The following is a 21,296-nucleotide window of genomic DNA, read 5'->3' on the forward strand; positions in this document are numbered from 1 at the left end:
AGTGAAAATTTACCCCCACTTGCCCTCCAGGATAAGTGGGTTTAAAAGTTAATGTCGAGACCTGCAAGAGCACTTCCTGTTGGTCCAGGGAATCAAACCGGTGACCTTTTGGTCCCAAAACTGCATCTCTAACCATTAGGTCATAGCTTCCCCTCATCCCCGGGCGCTCTCATGTGGCTGCCCACTGCTCTGAGTGTGTGTGCGCCCACGTGTGTGTGTGTGTGTGTGTGTGTGTGTGTGTTCACTGCTTCAGATGGGTTAAATGCAGAGGATGAATTTCACTGTGCTTGAAGTGTGCATGTGACAAAGGTTTCTTCTTCATCATCAAGATGAGATACAGCATTAAAAGGTTATAAAAAGGAGAAAAACAGAGGCAAAACATTTTAAAGCAAATTTTAATGAAAAATTTAAAAAAAAAGTTGTATTTTAACTATACAATTAAAACAAAAAAAAATCTAAAATGGATCTGATTAAATGAGAAACATGGGTTGTTAAATTTCCCTCTCCCGGGGTTACTGCAGCTGTACAACGGCATGCCACTCTTAAAACCGATACAGAATATGAGAGAGAAAATGCAAAGTGCCTGACACTGCCTGAAGGGGGCTAAATGAGGGGAGTAAACGCACAAAGTGAATAACTGCTTCGTTTTTGTTTTGTGCAAAGAAAACACTCCCCTCTGAAATACTACTTCAGCTCTTCTTATCAGTCATTGCAAGATGGTCAATGTCATCAATACAATGTATTCAATAATAAAACCTAAGTACTTGAAGATACTAAAATTGACAGTGATCTGTGACTTAATGTCCATCAAGTCTTCACATTGCATACTTTTGGGTCCATTCTCTTGCTAGTCTGTTGTATCTGTTAATTTAAAACACAAAACAAAAAAAAAAGGGAAAATAATGACAAATCACAAAACACACACATGCCTGCTATGACTTGCTATTTAACAGATTAGTACACTCTTAGGTGGGTAGGGGGAAGAAAAGAAAAAAGTGACATTTAGCTAACTTAAAAGGCTCTAGGGCAGTGTTTCTCAACCACTGGGCCGCAAATATATTTTCAAGTTGAATTTTTTTACTTGTAGTAGGGTACAGCTGCTGGGTTGTATCGGACATCACATCCACCTCATTAAGCTACGATCACACTAAAGCTGGTGATGCTTTGCGATGGGTTATCGATGAAAATGAGGCATTTTGATGCCGATATACATGCGAGATAAAAGTTGTGGTCACACAGTAGGTGAACACTTGACTGTCACACCTTTCTGCACTTGAGTCTGGCGTGGCTCCAGCGACCGTGCGTGCTCACGGAGCGTGTTGTGCACATGCTTGGGACCCAACTGTTATGGGAAACACCCGATACTGATTTGAGTGCAATCAGCACACGCAGGAAGCTACGGAAGCTGTTTTCACAGAGGCTTTGCGATGCATCATCACGGTCACATTTGTTTCTAGCCATGTTCATAACGCTGTTTAAATATTCTGCTTTGCTTTTGTAAATATCACGCCTGCGAACAAAACACTCTCCCTGCACTTAGATCCGTCTACCGCCATCTGTCTTGTAGTGTCTTGATCCCCAGATCTTTAACCCAGCCACATATAAAAAGTTGTACGCCTCTATGCTCTTCCAGGTTTTCATCTGTGTGTCCGTGTAGAACGATGTCTGCAGCACCAGGTAGTTTGAGATGTCGGGGAACTCATTTTCCAACTCATAGGGAAAAAAAAAAAAAATTTTATTAGCGTGTAAGGACCTAATCCCATTGAGTGCTTTCTATATCCACGTCTTTGGAGTGTGTTTGTTGGTTTTAATAACTTGTTTGCTGTACACAAACATGGCAATACGTTCTTGTGTTAATGGACCAGACTCCACTTTTAGATCATTAAGCCCTTTTGACGGAGACCCCGTCCACACGTAGCCGGGTATCTGCTAAATCGAAGATATTTTTCTACATTTTGGCCTGTCATCCACATGAAAACACATCAAAAACGAATATTTTTAAAAAAAACTCCAGGCAAAGTGAAGATTTTTGAAAACTCCGTGTATGCCTTTTCGTGTAGACAGAGATAACCAGAGGTTTGCGTTTTAGAACGTCACAATCTGTGCCAAAAAAATGACAACAAATCTGCCCTGACGTCAAACATGCGACCTTTGTTTACTGCAGAAGCCAGATTAAGCATGAACAAAGAGTAATGGATCGGAGTAGCGCCTTGAAAGTGTTAATTATTGTGCAGGTGCTATTTACACGTTTAATTTTAGAAGCCCAACTACTGATAAGATTTCCAATCAACGTTTTCTTGCGTCTTTTGAAGTTTATACTCCAAAATTGTGTTTAGAAGCAATTCTGTCTCCGAGTCTGTCCAGACGAACGAGCTTGGCGCCATGTTTTATGTTTAGGCGGAAGTGACGCCAACAGAGGGCTATTCTGATGTGATTAGGGGGTAGGATTTGGGGAAATAATGCCATCTACAGGTTTGGAATGCTTATGAATGTGATTGAAAACGCAGATGTTCGGTTATGTGTGGAAGGGATTTTTTTCAATGATGAGGTGGTGTGGATAAAACGTTTTTATAAACGGGGGGGGGGGGGGGGGGGGGGGGAGGAATGTTCGGTACCTACAATTAAAATACCTACAATTAAAAACTGTTTTTAATTGCATTTATTTAATTCCTGGGCTCCCATCTGAATACACTTTACAATAGATTATTCGATTCTAATCGAATAGATGAGCCAAAAATAATTGGAGATCTTTTCTAACGGGCCCCGACTTGTTACAAACATGAATAGGTGGGCCTTAAAGCAGAAAAGGTTGAGAACCCCTGCTCTAGAGGAAACATTTGAAGGTTTAATGCAGAGCTCTGTAAGGGAGAGTTTTACTACCATTAAAAATCCTGTTTGGAAAAGCTAGAATCATTTCCCCTCATAATAGTGTACATCTACACCCACTGAGCTCTTTATTAGGAACACTATACGCCTATCTAGTAAAACAGAGCCTCCCTTTGCTCTCAAAACAGCCTCTATTCGTCATGACATGGATTTCACAAGATGTTGGAAACATTCCTTTGAGTTTCTGGTCTGTGATTGCATCATGCTGTTCCTTGAGATTTTCAGACACACTTTTGTGCTGCAAATCCCCCATTCTACCACATTCCAAAGAGGTTCTACTGGACTCAGATCCAGCGACTTGTTTGTGACATGGTGCGTTATCGTAGTGGAAATCAACATGGTCAGCAACAATACTCAAATAGTCAGGCATTCAAGTGAAGACTGACTGGTATTACCAGGCAGTTAACCCCCCCCCCCCCAAACAAACACATTCCCCATACCATTACACCACCTCCACCAGCCTGGACTGTTGACATATCGATGGATTCATGCTGGTGGCAACAATTGCTGTGTACCTGTGCACCTCATTAGAAATCGAGATTCATCAGACCAGGCTATGGTTTTCCAGTCTTCAGCTGTCCAGTACTGGTGAGCCTGTGCTCACTGCGGCCTCAGCTTTCCGTTCTTGGCTGACAGAAGAGGAACCTGACGTGGTCTTCTGCTGTTGTAGTCCACCCACCTCAAGGTTCTACATGTTGTGCGTTCTGAGATGCTTTTCTGTTCACCACAGTTGTACAGAGTGCTTATGAGTTACTGTAGCTTTTCCATCAGCTCAAACCAGTCTGGCCATTCTGCACTGACCCTCTCATCAACAGAGTGTTTCTATCTGCAGAACTGTTACTCACTGGATGGTTTTTCTTTATCGCACCATTCCGTGTAAACGCTAGAGACTGTTGGTGAAAATCCCAGGAGAGCAGCAGTTGTAGGAATACTCAAACCAGCCCTTCTGGCACCAACAATCATACCATGGTCAAAATCACTGAGATCACATTTTTTCTCCCCCCACATTCTAATGATTGACGTGAACATTACCCAAAGCTCCTGGTCCGCTAGCCTGGCTAACGCGACTTCAAAGCTCTCAGAGCTATTGGTCTGGCCAAGATATTAAGCCCAACCGTTTCCCAGAGCCCGTGGTTGACCCGCCTCCCTGAAATGCCCCAGTTTGCTACTGGTCAAAGCCAGAAAAGGCTGTGACGAAGCTTAAACCAATCACATCACTCTTTCCTCTGACGTATGAGACGCGACGGGGCTAACTGGTAGATTAAACTCTTACCGAAGCTGGTCGGGAGCAAGGCGAAAACGTCCTTCCTTTCAATAAATACCTCCAGGGCTGCTCTTTGCTCCGTTTTCAATGAGAACTTCCCGTTGAATGCTTTCAATACAGCATCTATGCGTAATAGATGCGGAAGCGTGAATGTTTACAGAATCTATGCCGGAAGCGCTTCAATCTATGGCTTCCGGTCGCAGTTCTGCTACGTCAGTGCCTTGAACACGCCTCTACCCAGGGCCGTTGGAGATGCTCAAAGTTGATTGGTTCCCGATTTTTCGGGAGCTTGGAAGAGCTGGAGATAGCTTGCCTGGCCAGACTAAGCTCGCAACAGGTCCTCGTGTTGCGTCACGCTTAGGATGGGCGGGCCCAGGCTACTGGTCCGCATCTGTAGGATTTCACTCCTACCACACGATTGACTGATGAGATAATGCGCATTAATAAGTAGGTCTTCCTAATAAAGTGCTCAGTGAGTGTACTGTATATTCAAAATGATTTAATGATGATCTGGAGGATAACAGTAAGAGCACAGTTTATACATACTACAAGAACAGAAAATCAGGTGCCATAGGAATACACTTACTTTTCTTTGTCTGATTTGTAGAGGTGTGCTATGTCTGGGACTAAAGGGTCATCAGGATTTGGGTCACACAGCAAGGAGCATATGGACAACAGAACTGTACAAAAAGAAAAAAAGCAGCTTTGAAAGGATATACAGGGGCATGCAAAAGTTTGGGCACCCTTACTGAAAATGTCTGTTACTGTGAATAGTTAAGTGAGCAGAAGATGAACTGATCACTAAAAGGCAAAAAGGTAAAGACGACATTTCTTTTCAGCGTTTTCTGCAAGATGTGTATTATTTTTGTTTTGTACAATTCAAGAGTGAAAAAAAAGAAAAAGAACACCATGCGAAAGTTTGGGCACCCCAATACATTTGAGTTCTCAGGTAACTTTTACCAAGGTTCCAGACCTTAATTGGCTTATTGAGCTGTGGCTTGTTCAAATTCTTCGTTAGGAAAGGTCAGATGATGCAGATTTCAAAGCTGTATAAATTCTCTGACTCCTCAAACTTGTCCCTAAAATCAACAGCCATGGGCTCCTTTAAGCAACTCCCTCGCATTCTGAATAATAAAATAATTGATGCTCTCAAAGCAGGAGAAGGCTACAAGAACATAGCAAAGTGTTTTCAGGTAGCTGTTTCCTCAGATTAAGAAATGGCAGTTAACAGAAACTGTGGAGATCGAGGTGAGGTCTGGAAGATGAAGAAAACTTTCTGAAAGAACTGCTCGTTGGATTGCTAGAAAGGCAAATAAAAAAAAAAAAAAAAAGTTTGACTGCAAAAGACCTTCAGAAAGGTTTAGCAGACCCTGGAGTGGTGGTGCACTGTTCTACTATGCAGCGACACCTGAACAAATATGACCTTCATGGAAGAGTCATCAGAAGAAAACCATTCCTGCGTCCTAGCCACAAAATTCAGCGTCTGAAGTTTACAAATGAACATCTAAATAAGCCTGATGCATTTTGGAAACAAGTCCTGTGGACTGATGAACTCAGAATAGAACTTTTTGGCCAATGTGCAAAGGTATGTTTGGAGAGGAAAAAAAAAAAAAAAAAAGGTGCCAAATTCCAGGAAAAGAACACCTCTCCAGCTCTGAAGCATGGGTGTGGATGGATCATGCTTTGGGGTTGTGTTGCAGCCAGTGGCACAGGGCACATTTCATTGGTCGAGAGAAGCATGGATTCGAATAAATACCAGCAAAGTCTGGAAGCAAACATCACACCATCTGTAAAAAAGTTGAAATTAAAAAGAGGATGGGCCCTACAATAAGATGATAATCCAAAACACACCTCAAAATCTACAATGGAATACCTCAAGAGGCCCAAGCTGAAGGTTTTGCCCTGGCCCTCACAGTCCCCTGACCTAAACATCACTGAAAATCTGTGGATAGATCTCAAAAGAGCAGTGCATGCAAGACAGCCCAAGAAACTTGTAGAACTGGAAGCCTTTTGCAAGGACGAGTGTGTGAAAATCCCCCAGGTAAGAACTGAAAGATTATTAGCTGGCTACAAAAAGCGTTTACAAGCTGTGATACTTGCCAAAGGGGGTGTTACTAGGTATAACCATGCAGGGTGCTCAAACTTTTGCTTCAGGCCCTTTTCCTTTTTTGTCATTTTGAAAATGTAAAAGATAAAAAAAAAATTGTTCTTGCTTAAAATATAAAGGGAATGAGTCGTCTTTAACTTCATGCCTTTTGGAGATCATTTCATCTTCAACTTGCTTAACTGTTCACAGTAACAGCAATTTTGACCAGGGGTGCCCAAACTTTTGCATGCCACTATATAAATGCATGTAAGGAATAAACACAATGTCCTGTCAAATGAAAATAAATAAAAATCAACAACAGGGTGGTGGCCCAATGCACAGCAGAGATACTTACCACCTGGAGGCTGATGATTTTCCAACAACAGCATGTCCTGAACTGTTTTATTCCTCTTACACCACAGCAATTTGCCAAGTATTACCATTTCTGTGGCTACTGCCTCATGGAGGCGAAGCGAGGCAGTTGCCATTGTGTCATCGTGTTGTAAGAATGAGTGTAACAATAGCAAAAACTTCGTAACCAATCAGCACTTCTCCTGATCAAGTGCAATTACCCGTTCTACTTCTTGATAAACTTCGGAACCAATCAGAACCAAAATAAGAGAAACCTTGTTAGAACTTTGTAGTATTGGAAGATAAATTGACAGATAAAAAATAAACGAAATTCACCAAGGCTACGGATTTGATATCAAGTAAGTGGTGTTTATTTTAAGAAAATTTACCTTTTGATTATCACAGCTTTTGTTTGGTTCTTCTGAAAGGTCAAATGACAAGTTTTTTGGCAGATATATTGAAAAGCCGATATCAAACTCTTGCAATTCGCTTTTAATTTTTTTTAGTCTTTACACTAGACTTGTGAAACAAAAATGTGCTCATTAGTACTAAATAATGCTTCTAAGACAATTCATGAACACGTGTTTTTTTTTTTTTTTTTTTACCATTTTGAAAACAGATATAGTTCACACCAAACCATATCACACCAGACATATCACACCAGACCATATCACAAGTGAAATATGGTCTGGAATCCACCTACTGAATTTCTCGTAGGGGAGGTGTGGTTTACGATTGTCAACGGCCGTTTATTGGATGTTGCGAATGTCTATCATTTGGCGTATACGTAGCCCATGGCCAATCATGGCAGTTGTACCCGGTGACGTAGTTAGAGCGACGAAGAGGCGAAAGACTAACGCCAAACGCTGTTCTTTTTTTAAAACAAATTTTCACTCTAAACTATTCAGAACAGTGTCTAAAGCTTGATCAAAAGTTTGGTTCTTATCACTCGCCGCCATGTTAAACGTGATCCGTAAACAGTCCCAAGTAAACTACAAGCTTCCGTTTGTCGAGTAGTACGCGTCACCGTCTTTCCACCCCTCCCCACTCTCTGATTGGCTCCCTAACTCAAGCGAGCCTTTAGACCATAGTTTCCATGCTGTCTTTTCAGATCGGAACGATTGTGCAAAGCAGCATGGGATTTCCCAGGCTAAGTTCACAGCACTATTTTGAACAAAACACAGTAAATAAAACTGGTAACCAAAATACTACAAGATGCTTGTAGCACAAACTGCTGAAAAAGTTAAAGCCAACACCTTTCTGTTTTAGCCAGCATTAACTTTTTCAGAAGTTTGTGCGACAGTAGCTCTTCTGTGGGATTGGACCATATGGGCTAGCTGTCGACACCCTTGACCCTATTGCTGACTCACTGGTTGTCCTTCCTTGGACCACTTTTGTTCTGTACTAACCACTGCATACTGGGAACACCCCACAAGATGTGCCATTTTAGAGATGCTCAGACCCAGTTATCTAGCTATCACAATTTGGCCCTTGTCAGTTTCTCAGATCTTTATACTTGCCCATTTTTCCTGCTTCCAACACATCAAGTTCAAGAACTGACCGTTCTCTTGCTGCCTAATATATCCCACCCCTTGACAGGTGCCATTGTAATGCGATCATCAATGTTATTCACGTTATCCATCAGTGGTTTTAATGTTATGGCTGATCGGTATAAATCAACATCTTCTGACCAATGAGATTCAAGAACTCAATAATGCCGTGGTATTATTATAATCTATTAATGCATGGCATGACTGAAAATTAAGTGTCTGTACCTTTTGAAACTGTTAGTGCTGGGGACCACTGTGACCTCAAGATGTCCAAGCAAATACTTCCATTACTGTTTATGTTTGGGTGATAAATCTTTGTTGTAAATGCTACCTGTTAAAAGTAGAAAAAAAAAAAAATGTTGATTAAATCAAATCACCATGGAAGGACGTAGAGACAGACTGGGTTGTTCCGAATTACCTTTGGAGGCTTGAAGGGATAGTCTGTGGGAAAGTGGATAGTAAGGAAGAAGACCCCTCCTTGGTATGGACTATCAGTCTGTTTGAGGGAAAAAAAAAAAAGGAAAATTAAGACACAGTCTTCACTTTACTTTGCATCCTGTGTTGGAGATTTCCATCTATTATCTGTAGCCGCTTTATCCTGTCCTACAGGGTCGCAGGCAAGCTGGAGCCTATCCCAGCTGACTACGGGCAAAAGGCGGGGTACACCCTGGACAAGTCGCCAGATCATCGCAGGGCTGACACATACGGCCCTTTTCCACTACCCTTTTTCAGCTCACTTCAGCCCGACACAGCTCACGTTTCGACTACCTCAGAGCAGCACGACTCAGCTCGCTTCAGCCCTGCTTAGCACCCAAAACTCGCACGGTTTTGGAGTAGGGCTGAAGCGAGCCAAACCGAGCTGAGTGAGGCTGGGGGCGTGAGCAGACACTCCCCTGTGCACTGATTGGTGAGGAGGAGTGTCCTCACATGCCCACACACGCCCCGCGAGCACGCTGCGATCTGTAAACACCGTAAACCCGGAAGAAGAAGAATTACAAATTACGAGAATTTCTGAAGCCTTATGCGCCTCGCCTCATCTATACGCTCTTGCCAGTATCTGTTGGCGTTGTCGGTGACAACAAGCCACAGCACCAAGACCAGCAACACTAATGACTCCATGTCCTCCATGTTTATTGTTTACTATCCGGGTTGTGAGACTACCGCTTAAAAGATCACTGATGTCACTGTTTGTGCCACCTAACGACATCACGTGACGTCCACCCACTTTCGCTAACTCCACCCAATGTGTCCACCCACTTCCAGCCAGCACGGTTCAGCATGGTTGTAGTCGAAATGCAACTCCAACAGCCCCACTCAGCTCGACTCAGCCCAACTCAGCACGGCACGGCTCAGCCCGACTCAGCCGCGTTGGTAGTGGAAAAGCGGCAATAGACACAGACAACCATTCACAGTCACATTCACACCTACGGTCAATTTAGAGTCACCAGTTAACCTAACCTGCATGTCTTTGGACTGTGGGGGAAACCGGAGCACCCGGAGGAAACCCACACGGACACGGGGAGAACATGCAAACTCCACACAGAAAGGCCCTCGCCGGCCACGGGGCTCGAACCCAGACCTTCTTGCTGTGAGGCGACAGTGCTAACCACTACACCACCGCGCCGCCACGTTGGCGATTTCATTTTGGGGAAATATAAAGCAGAACCATTGTGGTGTTCGACAAAAATCTAAGTCAGCTTAAAAGGGGGAAAAAAAAAATAAAAATACTTACAGGTCCCATTATTGTTGCCTGCCAGTGAAACACTGCAAAACACAGAAAACTGGAACATTACACACATCTCAGGGCTGCTGTCTACCAATAACTAATAAAAGAAGTTCTTTAAGAACAGGTTTTAACAATTAGACCTACAGTCGTTTCCAACAGGTCCAGCTGAACACTGTGCAGGAGGGTCCCTTTGCAAATCTTGAAGCTCCTGAATGACACACACACCAAAAAGAAGACACTAAATGATTGAGGAACCTGGAATGCAGTGCTCACAACTTGAACAAGTATACACCATAAAGTCTTGTGACAAAAAAGAACTGTTGCGTCACATAGTCCTGAGTGCCAGATATTTATTACAAACATTTAGTTTAAAGTATCAAGTTTTGCCATTTAGGTGTAATGAGTACCGGTTATTCAGCATTCAGGTATAGACCCTTCCCACGTGACGTCACGACAAACGCGGCCGCCATTTTGGACATGAACTACCAGTAGTCTACCACAGCCAACAACGAGGAACGACGGCGAAGCATCGAAAGGAATATAGCCATCAAAGAAAGTTTTTACTTTCAGCAAGACTTCCATCATGCCATTATATTGTTGTGCACCTGGATGTAGTAACCATCAACGCACAAGGCAAGATTTATCATTTTATCGGATCCCGACAGATGCTGACCGACGGAGAAGATGGATGGTCTCTAAAATATTGGCAAAATGTTTATTGATATAGCAATCGTGTGTAATGGGAAGCATTTGCATATCCGAAGTGTTGTGTTTACATCAAAGATAAAATAAACCGATATGACAACGACTGCTGCTGCCAGGTTGGGGACACAAACTAGTAGAAAGGAAGTGTGCCAACAGACTTCCTCTGTGGTCGATTCTGCTTTAAGGTAAGATGCATTTAATTATTCGTCTGCTGTGGGTTTGGAATCGGTAGCCTGACCGATTCGTTCACGTTTGTGGTGCCATTTGTTTGTTGACGCGTGTTGAAATGGAAGATTGGTTGTTGACATGATTTCCAGTGATGCTTTGGTGCTGCTGTGGATCAGATGTGTTGAGTAGCCTGACTGTTTTTTTTTTTCTTGTGTGTGGTATCATTGTTGACGCGAGGTTGTTTTTTGAACATGCCAATGCGGACACGATTTCCCCTGATGAGTTACGACTTCAGACGCGATGCGTGTGTGGAGGTGTGGAGTCCGCGTGATATGTGCGTAAGATAGGCTTCATGTGTTTGGAGATCCGCGCTCTGAGACAAGCGCAAGCACCCCCCCAAGGGAAAAAAAAAAAAAAAAGGAGACCCCCCGAAAATATCGGCATAGTTCGAACACTGGGTTGGAGAAAGTAATGGCAAATAGTGAGTGCACAAACCATAGAAGGTAAACTGTACACAGCGCCAGGGCAGTGTGATGGTATGTCTACTTTTAGATTGTGTTAGCTTATCAATGAACACACTCGTCACATCTTTACGACGGACACTTAGGCCAAGTATCTGTCTCGTTTTCTTCGCGGATGCACTGTCCGTTTACATTAAAACGCCAGGAAACGGGAATCCGCCAGGGTCCACGTATTCAATCCAGATCGTATCAGCTCCGGTGCTGTGTAAACATTCAGAATACGCAGATACGCTGTGCTGAGCTCTAGCTGGCGTCGTCATTGGACAACTTCACTGTGACATCCACCTTCCTGATTCGCTGGCGTTGGTCATGTGACGCGACTGCTGAAAAACGGCGCGGACTTCCGCCTTGTATCACCTTTCATTAAAGAGTATAAAAGTATGAAAATACTGCAAATACTGATGCAAATACTGCCCATTGTGTAGTTATGATGGTCTTTAGGCTTGCCATCCTTCCACTTGCAAGTGGTAAGTGACTTGCGCACAGCGGCTCAGTCCCGAATCACTGCTCGTGCACTACACTCGCACGCTCTGTGAGCTGCGCAGGGCCGGAGTGCGCACCCTCCAGAGGGCACTCGCTGTTCAGGGCGGAGTGATTTGGAGCGCAGCCGCTGAGGAGGAAGCGATGAGCTGCACTGACACATTTCAACTTGCGTGCCGAATTAGTCATGTGATTAGCGTATCCGTGTATTGGCGTTGCTGTGTGCACGCTAGTCGTTTTTAAAAACGTTAATCTGATGATCCGCTGATACGGTCTAATGTAAACCCCACCTCAAATGTGTGTTAGGTATTATTGTTGCAGTCTAAGCAGTCATTGTAGCAGCTAGATGAGCGAGAACCGAAAGGGTCTGTGCCATAAACCGTTATTTCTTCACGTCCAAAATGGCGGTCGCGTTTACGAAGGTCACGTGAGTGAAAAGGGTCTATACCGAGAGCCAGGATGTCGGAATTATGTAACCGGAGTGCTGGAGGTTTGGTGATTAAGCGTCTCGAATACAAATTCAGAGCTATTTTTAGCATTCTTTGTAAAAATACAGCCTCAGGTATTTTTGGGATGAGGTAAACCACCTTGCGTGGGCTTCACTGCTCTGACTGACTGATTCAGATGTGTTGGGAGGAGTTACAGAAGATCTACGGAGAGCAGTTTGAAGGAACAAGAGTCTGTCGTTGCAGATTTTGTGTTTGTTTGTTTTAAGCCTTACTCATTAAACATCCAGGAATGCAGGAAGTTATTGTAGTGATTATAAAATGAGAATCATTAACTATATGGCCCAGCTAATGATTGCTCTTGATCAGGAATTTACAGTGTCTTGCAAAAGTATTCATCCCCCTGGGTGTTTGTCCTGTTTTGTCACATTACAAGCTGGAATTAAAATGGATTGTTGGTGGGTTAGCACCATTTGATTTACACAACATGCCTACCACTTTAAAAGGTGCATTTTTTTTTTATTGTGACAAGATGAAAAAAAACAGAAATCTGGAGTGTGCATAGGTATTCACCCCCTAAATAAGACCTGGTCCAACCAATTCACTTCATAAGTCACATAATTAGTTGATTAAGATCCACCTTCAAGATATCTTTATTGAAATCCGCAGTGAAGTCGCCACTGAATTGCTTTCAGTTTACAGACTTAAAGGTTAAAAACTGATACGACTAACAATATTGCACATCTCATAACATTCGTGATTAAAAGTAGCAAGAGTCTTACACTATACCCCTTACACACAATGATTAACACATTCATAAAATTCACATAACTTAAAATATGTATACATCGATTGCACTTAATTTTTCAATCGTCTGAGAACAGAGAAGTGTTAACGACATGGAAAATATTTGCGGCTTGCTGCTGATGGAAATTATTCCCCAGACTTATTGAGCAGGTTGCACATGTACGGAATAGGAGAGTTGCTGTATCGGTTTGTTCTTGTTTTGGGGCAGTTCAGTTTCTGACCATTTCTTGTGACACGGCCTGAGACCTGTGTGCAATCAAAGAGTCACGTGATCTGTCACATGATATCTGTAGAACTCAACCTGTTCTGTTAGAACCCTGACTCTGCTACACTACTAAACAAGCAAAATGGAAACCAAGGAGCCTCCCAACAGGTCAGAGACAAAGTTGTGGAGAAGTATAGATCAGGGTTGGGTTATAAAAACATATCCCAAACTTTGAATATCTCATGGAGCACCATTAAATCCATTATAGCAAAATGGAAAGAATATGGCACCACAACAAACCTGACAAGAGAAGGCCATCCACCAAAACTCACAGACCGGGCAAGGAGGGCATTAATCAGAGATGCAACAAAGACACCAAAGAGAACACTGAAGGAGCTGCAAAGATCCACAGCAGAGATGGGAGTATCTGTCCATAGGACCACTTTAAGCTGTACACTCCACAGAGTGGGGCTTTATGGAAGAGTGGCCAGAAAAAAAAAAAAAAGCCACTGCTTCAGAAAACACGTTTGGAGTTTGCCCAGCAGCATGTGGCAGACTCCCCAAACACATGGAAGAAGATTCTCTGGTCAGATGAGACTAAAATTTATCTTTTTGGCTATCATGGGAAACACCATGTGTGGCGCAAACCCAACACCCTGAGAACACCATTCCTACAGTGAAGCATGGTGGTGGCAGGATCATGCTGTGGGGATATTTTTCATCTGCAGGGACAGGAAAGCTGGTCAGGACTGAAGGAAAGATGGATGGCACTAAATACGGGGCAATTCTGGAGGAAAACCTGTTTGAGTCAGCCAGAGGTTTGAGACTGGGACAAAGGTTCACATTACAGCAGGACAATGACCCTAAACATACTGCTAAAGCTACACTGGAGTGCTTTAAAGGGAAACATTTAAATATCTTGGAATGGCCTAGTCAAAGCCCAGACTTCAATCCAATTGAGAATCTGTGGCATAACTTGAAGATTGCTATACACCAACGCAACCCATCTAACTTGAAGGAGCTGGAGCAGTTTTGCCTTGAGGAATGGGCAAAAATCCCAGTGGCTAGATGTGCTAAGCTAATAGAGACTTGCAGCTGTAATTGCAACAAAAGGTGGCTCTACAAAGTATTGACTTGGGGGGGTGGGGGGTGGGAGAGAATACCTATGCACACTCCAGATTTTTTTTTCCTCCTCATCTTAATTCTTGTTACAATTTAAAAAAAAAAAAAAAAGCGCACCTTTAAAAAAAGTGGTAAGCGTGTTGTGTAAATCAAATGGAGCGAACCCCCAAAATCCATTTTAATTCCAGCTTGTAATGCGACAAAACAAGACAAACACCAAGGGGGATGAATACTCTTGCAAGACACCATTTTTATAAATGCTAGTTTCAAGGTGTCTAATATTCCAATCCACATATGTTATTCTCAGAAAAGTAGCAGGGCTGATCATTTCAGGCTAATGTTAATTTCTTGATGCACTATATGCCCAAAAGTATACAGACACCTTACCAAAAACACCCTTATCTGCCCATTCCAAAACTATGAGCATTAACAAAGATGTTCCCTCTCTGGTGTTGTAATAACCTCCAGTCTTCCACGAAGTCTTTCCACTTAATTTGGGAGCATGGTTGTGAGGATTTGTGATCATTCAATCATAACAGCATTAGCGAGGTCAGACACTGATGTCAGGTGAGAAACGTGTTCCCAAAAGTGTTCAGCAGGGTTGAGATCAGATGCCTATACAGGACACTCAAGTTCTTCTATACCACCTTGTCAAACCATGTCTTCATGAATTTTGCTTTATGCACAGGTGCACTGTCATGCTGAAACAGATCTGGGTCTCTTAGCTCCAGTGGTGGCAAACTGTAATGCTACAGGATATAAAAACATCCAGTACAACTTTGTAGCTACAGTTTGTGGAAGGAACACAAATGGATGTAATGGTAAGGTGTCCAAACTTTTTGCCATTTAGTGCATCATACAAGGTTTCACTACAGCTACTAGGGCTACCCTGATTTGATATCAATAAAATACGAATGAGATACGACATACTATAAGCAACTGTTCACCGAAAGAGTGACCTCTAAAGGAGGGGGACAAGTAAATGCCTTTAATACTAGTCAGAGCCTGTCTATTTAATTCTCTGGCTATTTTTAATCATAGCAGTAATTAACCTAGAAAACCATGTATCAAAAATGATCGATTTATTAAATTGTACAGATTAATATGGAACTGGATGAATTAAAAATATTTAAAAAATAAAATAAAAATTGCACACGCCTACCAGTCATCACACCTGGTCTACCAGCTTGGCCTGCGTTTTATTTGACTTGTGCTGGGATCAGACTTCACAAATTCATCCTGATTTTCATACAATCCACTTTGTCATGGCTGACAGATTTCCAGTGTCAGGCCCAAATACGAACATCAGGAAAGACTTATAGTGCAACGTAATCCAACAACAACGTGGCATCTGGGACGTCCCATGACACCCTGACAAAAAGTCTAGCATGTCAGAATTTTTTCGCCTAGTTTGATGAATCCTGGCATCTTCCTTGATTTAATCATCCCCAACGACACACAAGGATGTGAACAATGACTGGTTGCCACCAAACTTGTTTCCAGTCTCATGACCAAAACATAGCAAGGATTTATGGCCCTAGGATTGCTTAAACTGATATGACCATCCTGAAAGGGAAGAAAAAAAAAAGGGATGTAGTCTGATCCCAGCATGAGCTGAAAGTTAGTGATGTACAGTATGTATACACTGTACATACCATCAAACTACTCAATACTGAATGACAGTTATTGCCCTTTTTCCCCCACAGGGAGGTTGCTTGGCAACCTCTGAAGTCATATTTTGATCAACATCAGAGTCACTTCTACAGTGTAAAAAAAGCAGAGAAGACAAGGGAAGGGAAGGAAAGACAGAGGACAAGGGAAGGGACACGAAGAAGAAACCTTTGTCACATGCACACTTCAAGCACAGTGAAATTCATCCTCTGCATTTAACCCGCCTGAAGCAGTGAACACACGCGCACACACCCAGAGCAGTGGGCAGCCACACCAGAGCGCCCGGGGAGCAGTCAGGGGTCCGGTACCTTGCTCAAGGGCACCTCAGCCCAAGGCCGCCCCACGTCAACCTAACTGCATGTCTTTGGACTGTGGAGGAAACCGGAGCACCTGGAGGAAACCCATGCGGACACAGGGAGAACATGCAAACTCCACACAGAAAGGCCCCCATGGCCAATGGGCTCGAACCCGGAACCTTCTTGCTGTGAGGCGACAGCGCTAACCACTACACCACTATGCCGGACAAGGGAGGCGAAGAGAAGAGAGGACAAGGGGAGAGGACAAGACAAGGGGAGAGGAGAGGAGGAGACAAGGGGAGAGAAGAAGAGGAGACAAGGGGAGAGAAGAAGAGGAGAGGAGGAGACAAGAGGAGAGGAGGAGACAAGAGGAGAGGAGAAGAGATGAGGACAAGAGAAGGGAAGAGGAGAGGATAAGGGGAGAGAACAAGGGGAGAGAAGAGGAGACAAGAGGAGAAGAGATGAGGACAAGGGGAGAGGAGAGGACAAGGGGAGAGGAGAGGAGGACAGAGGAGGACAAGAGAAGGGAAGAGGAGAGGACAAGAGAAGGGGAGAGGAGAGGACAAGGGGAGAGGAGAGAAGAGGAGAGGACAAGGGGAGAGGACAAGGGGAGAGAAGAGGAGGAGACAAGGGGAGAGGAGAGGAGGAGACAAGGGGAGAGGACAAGGGGAGAGAAGAGGAGGAGACAAGGGGAGAGGACAAGGGGAGAGGAGAGGAGGAGACAAGGGGAGAGGACAAGGGAAGAGAAGAGGAGGAGACAAGGGAAGAGAAGAGGAGGAGACAAGGGGAGAGGAGAGGAGGAGACAAGGGGAGAGGACAAGGGGAGAGGAGAGGAGGAGACAAGGGGAGAGGACAAGGGGAGAGAAGAGGAGGAGACAAGGGGAGAGGACAAGGGGAGAGAAGAGGAGGAGACAAGGGAAGAGAAGAGGAGGAGACAAGGGAAGAGAAGAGGAGAGGAGGAGACAAGGGAAGAGAAGAGGAGAGGAGGAGACAAGGGGAGAGGACAAGGGGAGAGAAGAGGAGGAGACAAGGGGAGAGGACAAGGGGAGAGGAGAGGAGGAGACAAGGGGAGAGGACAAGGGGAGAGGAGAGGAGGAGACAAGGGGAGAGGACAAGGGGAGAGAAGGGGAGGAGACAAGGGGAGAGGAGGAGCGAAATTAATGAGAAGAGAATTGAAGAGAAGAGAGAGTTTAGTCCAACACCAGAACACTCCTGAATGGTGTTGTTTACTCGCACAATGACAACCGACTCACAGAGAAAGAAAAACAAAGTGTGAATCCGAGTGTAAACAAAACGCCGGGCGACTGATTGTTGTGCCGCAGGTGAAGAGCAGCGAAGCGAGTTTTATTCACAGCTTTATTCAGCCCGGGCCTTTCCCCAAACTCTCACTGTGCAAACACAGCAAAAACAAAACAAGTCAAACAAGTTCCAGAAATAATCTTTCCAAATAATTTTCCCCTGTTAGCATTTGAAACGGATAACAAACCCAAAACTAGCTTTCTAACGGCTAGTTAACCCGAGCTAAAGCTAACAAACACACACACACACACACACACTACAGGAGTGAACCTCAGCCAGTGAATCTCTCAGCTCGAACTGAAAGTCTGTCCAGTGATGATCTCACACACACACTGATGTTTACCTGGAGGATATGAATATTTATAACAGGATATAATTACAACACAGGAGCTAAAAATAATGCAGGGAATTAACTAAACCGTTCACATTACTAGATAATCTTTAGTATATTCATCTGGAATATTAGTTACACTACATTCACAGAGATCAACAGAAATCAAACAGTTTTTACACATCATACACTGTGAGAGAGACACAAACACTGACAGGTAAATAAATACATGTAGCCTGTGTGCTGGAGGAAACTTCACCCTCCGGTCTCTGTTATGATTCTCAACTTCCTCCCGGAGATTCACTTCTTACCTTCTGTATTCTTTTTAACGCCATAGCGCCTGTGTGTGTGTGAGCTCCAGAAGCGTGCCGATGATAACGTGTCCGAGTTTATTGCTATAGAAAAGCTAACAATACTTTCTATTTCCCTGAGAGAAGCGATGATGGGACCGAAGCGCCAGAAACTTCTCCTTCCTGGATCGAGGGGTTCAATTACAAACGCCTCAGCACCCCGTGCACACTTACACAGGCCACTACCGCACACAGCGAGGTGGAGCGAGCCTATCTAGTGCACTGCGTGTTAAATAGCGCGCGGGTTCGGATCGAGCTGGAGCTGTTTGCCAACGTCAAAATAAAAGTCTTACGTCAGAAGCGAGTTGATTTGTGAACAAGGTGTTTATTTATTAGTCGTAGATTCGCCGATTCGATGTAACCGGAATGGACACACACACACACACACCACTACTTAGATAAACAATATTTAAATAATACAAGAAAACATGCTTCATTTATTTGTTCATTATCGAGTTTCACTTTTGATTTTGGAAAACTTTTTATTTAAATTAAAAGTTCAAACGATTACATTAACACAACTAACCAAACAATCCCGGGACTCATTATTTAATATAAGTTAACAAAAGCGTTATTATATACAGTGTTTGTTTGTTCATTTAATTTATACACCGCTTTATCCCTTCATTCATTAACTCGTAAACATAACTTACTTGTTTAACTATTTAAAAAATTAACACAAAGAAGACAGTTCCTATAACGCTTGAGAACAAACGCCTTGTCAGTACATACTGCAAAAATGTTTTATCAATAAAGATAAATCAGCACATTCTCAATCCCTTATTTAATTTGATTTGATTTTGCATTTCAGCACACTCTCTGATTTACATCCATTTGAAAATGTTTAAGCATGGCATTCTTCCCAGCTCGGTTTATTTTGTTTATCACAATAACGCGTAACTCTGGGTATAAACATAGCGAATGTGCCGCTGTGAATTTCAGACTAGTTTGTTGTGATCCCACAATGCACCTGGGCTGCAAAAGGCGCTTTCCATGCTGCTGCAGAGGAGCTTCCTGTAGCTAACAGGACAAATAATAATAACAACTTCGCAAATTATAGCAACTTCTTTTATTTTGTCAGAAATAAGAGAGAGAGAGAGAGAAAGAAATTTCCAGTATGGCTCCATTTAGCTTAATGACAGTGGGCGCTAATCTTTTGGCCAAATCTTGGGGTCTGTTTTCAAGTGCAGTTACTGTAAGGTAAAACTCCGCTCGCTCTCTCTCTCTGTGAGATAGATAGATAGATAGATAGATAGATGTGGACTCCTTCCTGAGCTGTTTACTTGCATGTAGCATCATGAAGAGCTTTCTTTTAATATAGTAGTGTGTGATTGATTGATTGATAGATAGATAGATAGATAGATAGATAGATAGATAGATAGATAGATAGATAGATAGATAGATGTGGACTCCTTCCTGAACTGTTTACTTGCATGTAGCATGAAGAGCTTTCTTTTAATATAGTAGTGTGTGATAGATAGATAGATAGATAGATAGATAGATGTGGACTCCTTCCTGAGCTGTTTACTTGCATGTAGCATGAAGAGCTTTCTTTTAATATAGTAGTGTGTGATAGATAGATAGATAGATAGATAGATAGATAGATGTGGACTCCTTCCTGAGCTGTTTACTTGCATGTAGCATGAAGAGCTTTCTTTTAATATAGTAGTGTGTGATAGATAGATAGATAGATAGATAGATAGATAGATAGATAGATAGATAGATAGATAGATGTGGACTCCTTCCTGAGCTGTTTACTTGCATGTAGCATCATGAAGAGCTTTCTTTTAATATAGTAGTGTGTGATAGATAGATAGATAGATAGATAGATAGATAGATAGATAGATAGATAGATGTGGACTCCTTCCTGAGCTGTTTACTTGCATGTAGCATCATGAAGAGCTTTCTTTTAATATAGTAGTGTGTGATAGATAGATAGATAGATAGATAGATAGATAGATAGATGTGGACTCCTTCCTGAACTGTTTACTTGCATGTAGCATGAAGAGCTTTCTTTTAATATAGTAGTGTGTGATAGATAGATGGATGGATGGATGGATGGATGGATGGATGTGGACTCCTTCCTGAGCTGTTTACTTGCATGTAGCATCATGAAGAGCTTTCTTTTAATATAGTGTGTGAGATAGATAGATAGATAGATGTGGACTCCTTGATCTGTTTACTTGCATGTAGCATGAAGAGCTTTCTTTTAATATAGTGTGTGAGATAGATGGATGGATGGATAGATGTGGACTCCTTGATCTGTTTACTTGCATGTAGCATGAAGAGCTTTCTTTTAATATAGTAGTGTGTGTGTGATCTCGGCTTGCAGGTGCACTTGTGTCGCTCCAGCGTTAAAACACTTCAGCACTACAGCTGGTGGTCCTCCAAAAAGGCCTCTGACTGCGTACATGCGATACGTGAAGGAACAGCAGCCCATCGTGGTCAAACAGAACCCAGGTAATCCTGTCCATACTGTGTGTTATAAATCCTGTATCTCTAATAACTCCGCCCACCCCGAAAAGATCTTTTCAGGAGAAAGTAGTCAGTCTTCTTCTTTTGGCCGCTCCCAATTAGAGGTCGCCACAGCGGATCTTTCGTCTCCATTGCTCTCTGTCCTCCACATCCTTCTCTACCACTTTCATGTCCTCTCTCACCATATCCATGTATCTCTTCTTTGACCTTCCTCATTTTCATGTGCCTGGCAGCTCCATCCTCAAGATACTCTGCATCTCTTCTCAGGATGTGCCCGTACCATCTCAGTCTCACCTCTCTTAGCTTAATCCCCAAGCTCTCTACATGTGCTGTCCCTCTGATGTGCTCGTTCCTTATCCTGTCCAACCTCATCACTCCCATCGCAAACCTTAAAGTGCATATTCTGGACCAATTTCAGGTGTTTTTTTTTTTTTTTTATATGAAAGCATGTCCCTTTACACACTCCTCCAGAAGGGTAATTTTGCACAAGGCCATCTGTCTACAGCAGAAAAAAAATAAAATAACAAAACGCGTCTGGAAAAATCCCAAGGGAGTCT

At 43.0% G+C, this 21,296-nt stretch overlaps 2 protein-coding genes across 2 annotated transcripts in view; one reads left to right on the forward strand and one right to left on the reverse strand.

Moving 5' to 3' along the window:
• Positions 1 to 379: 379 nt before the first annotated feature.
• Positions 380 to 18,459, reverse strand: ube2d1b (ubiquitin-conjugating enzyme E2D 1b). The gene is made up of 7 exons (XM_060939569.1): positions 18,226 to 18,459; positions 10,008 to 10,071; positions 9,870 to 9,901; positions 8,556 to 8,633; positions 8,363 to 8,468; positions 4,737 to 4,830; positions 380 to 861 (listed from the first exon to the last, which is right to left on the reverse strand). The coding sequence occupies exons 1-7, from the start codon at positions 18,247 to 18,249 to the stop codon at positions 816 to 818; spliced, it is 444 nt and encodes a 147-aa protein (XP_060795552.1). The 5' UTR covers positions 18,250 to 18,459; the 3' UTR covers positions 380 to 815.
• A 769-nt stretch (positions 18,460 to 19,228) lies between these two features.
• The window catches only part of tfam (transcription factor A, mitochondrial), a 36,866-nt gene continuing 34,798 nt past the window's right edge, over positions 19,229 to 21,296 (forward strand). Inside the window, exons 1-2 of the mRNA XM_060939571.1 lie at positions 19,229 to 19,464; positions 20,597 to 20,724. Of these exons, the coding sequence (XP_060795554.1) occupies positions 19,382 to 19,464; positions 20,597 to 20,724 (211 nt within the window). The 5' untranslated portion in view covers positions 19,229 to 19,381. The remainder of the gene's footprint in view (positions 19,465 to 20,596; positions 20,725 to 21,296) is intronic.

Source organism: Neoarius graeffei, chromosome 14 (genome assembly GCF_027579695.1).
Source record: "Neoarius graeffei isolate fNeoGra1 chromosome 14, fNeoGra1.pri, whole genome shotgun sequence".
Taxonomy (NCBI): domain Eukaryota; kingdom Metazoa; phylum Chordata; class Actinopteri; order Siluriformes; family Ariidae; genus Neoarius; species Neoarius graeffei.